At 37.4% G+C, this 3,688-nt stretch overlaps 1 protein-coding gene across 2 annotated transcripts in view; it reads left to right on the forward strand.

The window, feature by feature from the left end:
• Positions 1-1,178: 1,178 nt before the first annotated feature.
• mlf1 (myeloid leukemia factor 1) overlaps positions 1,179-3,688 on the forward strand; it is a 22,312-nt gene continuing 19,802 nt past the window's right edge. The window contains exon 1 of one of the 2 annotated variants that reach the window (XM_016528145.1): positions 1,179-1,281. In XM_016528145.1, coding sequence (XP_016383631.1) covers positions 1,235-1,281 — 47 coding nt within the window. In that variant the 5' untranslated portion in view covers positions 1,179-1,234. The remainder of the gene's footprint in view (positions 1,282-3,688) is intronic. The other variant, XM_016528146.1, reaches the window with a different exon arrangement.

The following is a 3,688-nucleotide window of genomic DNA, read 5'->3' on the forward strand; positions in this document are numbered from 1 at the left end:
TGTGTGTGTGTGTGTGTGTGTGTGTGTGACAGATGCCGGAGTATCGGGTCTCTCCGGCCTGCTGGATGTTCTTACACACACTGATAACAGCGAGACCCTGCTCTCCTCATGCACTGGAGAGCTGATTTACTGGTGTCTCTGCGCAGATATAATCTTATAAAGTTACACATAAACTCATGGCCACTTTGTCTGGACGGTTACTTTACAGTTCAGTTACCGTAAGTAGTGTAACTAAGATTTCAGTAATAATATTACAGTTACCATAAAACAGCTTACTTTTGATGCCTCAACCCCTACTGATTTGAAATCCAACAATTCCTAGATTTATTTTCATATTTTCATGGCTCGCGCAGGCACATGAAGTCAGCAGTGCATCAGGAAAGCTTGGAATATGGAGAAGCTTACATTCAGGCGACGGAAATATTGCCATTACACTGATTTTGTCAGGAGAAAAGCTGATCTGAACACAGATGTGTAAGTTGTGGCATTACTTTACTCTGGCATTACATGGCATCCCTCTGATCCCCATATAAATTATATTACTATAATTAAAAATCTTATGAACTTATGTGATTTCTTTTGATAAAATACTTAATGAAAAATAATCATATATGGGTAACAGAGAAATTATAGCTACAATTAGCTTCAAGCTACACATGACAATTAATACTTTTACACTTTTACTTAAAAGTCATCATCAATCACCATTGAGTGCTTCTAATAACTTCTGTCTCCGATCCAATGTAGATTTTGGTCAAATGATATGTTAGTAACAGAAATATTAGTTAGGCAGTTAGTAACATTTTAGAAGAATTGTATTGGGAAGATACATAATTACAACTTCTGCTGGCCGTGAAGGAAATGTAACTAGTAGTGTAACTAATTACTGTTGCCAGATAGTAATAAGTAAAGTAATAACATTACTTTTGAAAGGAGTAACTAGTAACCAGTAATAAATTACATTTTTGGAGTAAGGACATGCAATGTTACATACATGATAGCCTATACACACAGACGATGACACTGCACGACATAATGCAATGCCAGAGAAAACAGAATGCGAGATAAATATGAAAGTTTCCAGATAGCCTAATAAGAAGAGTTTCCATGACAACACATGCACAACACTGCACACGGTGTTGTGAGGGGCGGGGCCAACGCGAACGCGTCCTCGCGGCGTGGAGCGTCGATAGAAGCCGCATCGCGTCCTTCTGCGGAGCGTCAGTGCGGCAAGATGTTCAACAGCCTCCTGACACAGTTCGACGACGAGCCCTTCTTCGCGTAAGCCTCACACACTTTTATATTAGACAGTCTGAAAATATAACCGTATTGACCTAGTTTTAGAATAAAGTCGAAAAACATATCAGTTTATGAGCTATTAAGTTCAGTGCGTCAAAATGTTGTGATTCAAAACATATCATGTTATATAAGGATTTGTTTCATTAGTTATTTTTTTTAGTGCTATAATGCTATTATGGTGTTTTTATCTATTTATTTATTGCTGACTGATATGCCATACGCAAATGTAATATGTACTAATTAAATTAACATGTATTGTCATGTGAAGTAAAAACATACATGAAACCTAATAGAACAAATTGGAAAAAATGTTTATGTTAACATATATATCTAGCCTATACAAATATGTATTGTATGTATGTGTAATACCTTTTCGGACATATATTTCATGTACATGTATATCCATTGTAAAACCAGTCAATAATAATCAAAAGTATACAAAATATGAACATACAAATTTTGCTATGGTGATTTTATACAGTATACGTTAAAAACTTATATCTTCATCTACCCAGATAATGTATGTACAGTATGTGAGAATTATTGGTAACATATATGGCAATATCACTCTTGATATAGAGCAATATATGTAATATATTGCATTTCCGTATGGGATCGTAAGCCCTAAACACTGCTTTGTTATTAGTGCAATAAATCTTGATTTATTTTCAGCTGGTGTGTCTTTCAATCAGCTGTTACTGTACATGTCCTTAACCCAGTCCATGCAGGCTCACATATAAAGTGTTGTGCTGTTTCATACATGAGCGTCAGTCTTACAGTAGTTTAGTTTAACTCAGAGTCACTGTAGAGATCAATGCACGGGTCAGTGTGCTTTATCAAGTCATGTCACTCGGCGGCTGTTCACTAAGCTTACGATTAAATTTCATATTTGAAATCACCAATGAAATCTGACAACAACTGTATCATAAATGTTGTTTACTTTGCTCAAATAGCGAAGTATTTCTCAGGCACGTCTCAGAGCGTTGACTGTTTCTATAGCAACCGGGACTTCTAACGGCAGCTGCAGTGACACGCTGACTTTACCGATTAGCGATTGGCTCTTTTGCTCAGAAGGCGGGGCTTCGTTCGATAGAGCGGCCATATTGAGTGTTGCATATTTTCCCCATTCAAAACTATACGAGCGGCACGTCTTGGGTATTCTATAGTCTTTGGCTTTATCCCATTGTGCTGTCAATTAGAACGTGTAATGAAGTTTCTTGTCTGTCTTCTTTCTGTTCTTAAGTAGCTCATCAAGGTAGGCACGTCTGTTCTCAATGCATGCAGAGCAGTGCTTCTCAACTCCACACTGAACGACTACTGTCTATCATACAAAAGTAACAGAGATGTCCTTAAAATCGAACATTAAACTGTATAATAAAGCAATAATCCCCGTGAAGCTGTGGTTTACAGTGAATTTATAACAGCTAAGGACCGTTGTTAGGTATGACGCAAAGCGGTTATAAATTCACTGTAAACCACGGCTTCACGGGGATTATTGCTTTTATAAAACGGTTATTCCATATACGTAGTATGGTTTCACAAAATAAAACAGAGCAAATAAAGTGTAATGATATTAATAAAAACCATATTCTTCCACCAAACAATGTAGTTCCTCAGAAACCGTTGTGGTTGCAACAAAGTGGTTGCCAAGCAACACACAAACGTAAACAAAGGTGTATGTTACTCAAACATAAACAAAGGTGTATGTTAGTTTATAGAGTAATTTACAACAGCTTCGAACGTGGCTCAACCAATCAGAATCAAGGACCGTAACTATCCGTTTTATAATATTAGCATGAACTACATTGGCCCGACAGTATAGAAAATTATAAGCATGACACAGACATGACAGTTTGGATGACTCTCAACAGTCAGTGATTCACTGCACAGCACACACAAATGATGTCTATCCTCACTGTGAATCTGTATTTAATGTAGTCTGGGTCATATTTTCTTTCTCATGGTTTTTGAGAACGAGGGCATGTCCACGTCGACATCTGGTGTCGCGACTCATCCGAACTGAACAAGATCTATGATTGTCACACCTCTCCAGTTGAGAAGCACTGTCACAACAATCAGAACAATATTACCAACACAATGATATTTTTTATTAAAGGGATCATATGATGTTGCTAAAAAGAACATTATTTTGTGTATTTGGTGTAATGAAATGTGTTTATGCGGTTTAAGGTTCAAAAAACACATTATTTTCAGATCACTGTACATTATTGTTTCTCCTCTATGCCCCGCCTTTCTGAAACGCGTCGATTTTTACAAAGCTCATCAGTCTGAAAAGCGAGGTGTGCTCTGATTGACCAGCTATCCAGTGCGTTGTGATTGGACGAATTCCTCAAGCGTGTGACGGAAATGTTACGCCCCTACCATACTG

The sequence above is a fragment of the Sinocyclocheilus rhinocerous genome, unplaced genomic scaffold (genome assembly GCF_001515625.1).
Source record: "Sinocyclocheilus rhinocerous isolate Xijiao unplaced genomic scaffold, SAMN03320098_v1.1 scaffold601, whole genome shotgun sequence".
NCBI classification, from domain to species: Eukaryota; Metazoa; Chordata; class Actinopteri; order Cypriniformes; family Cyprinidae; genus Sinocyclocheilus; species Sinocyclocheilus rhinocerous.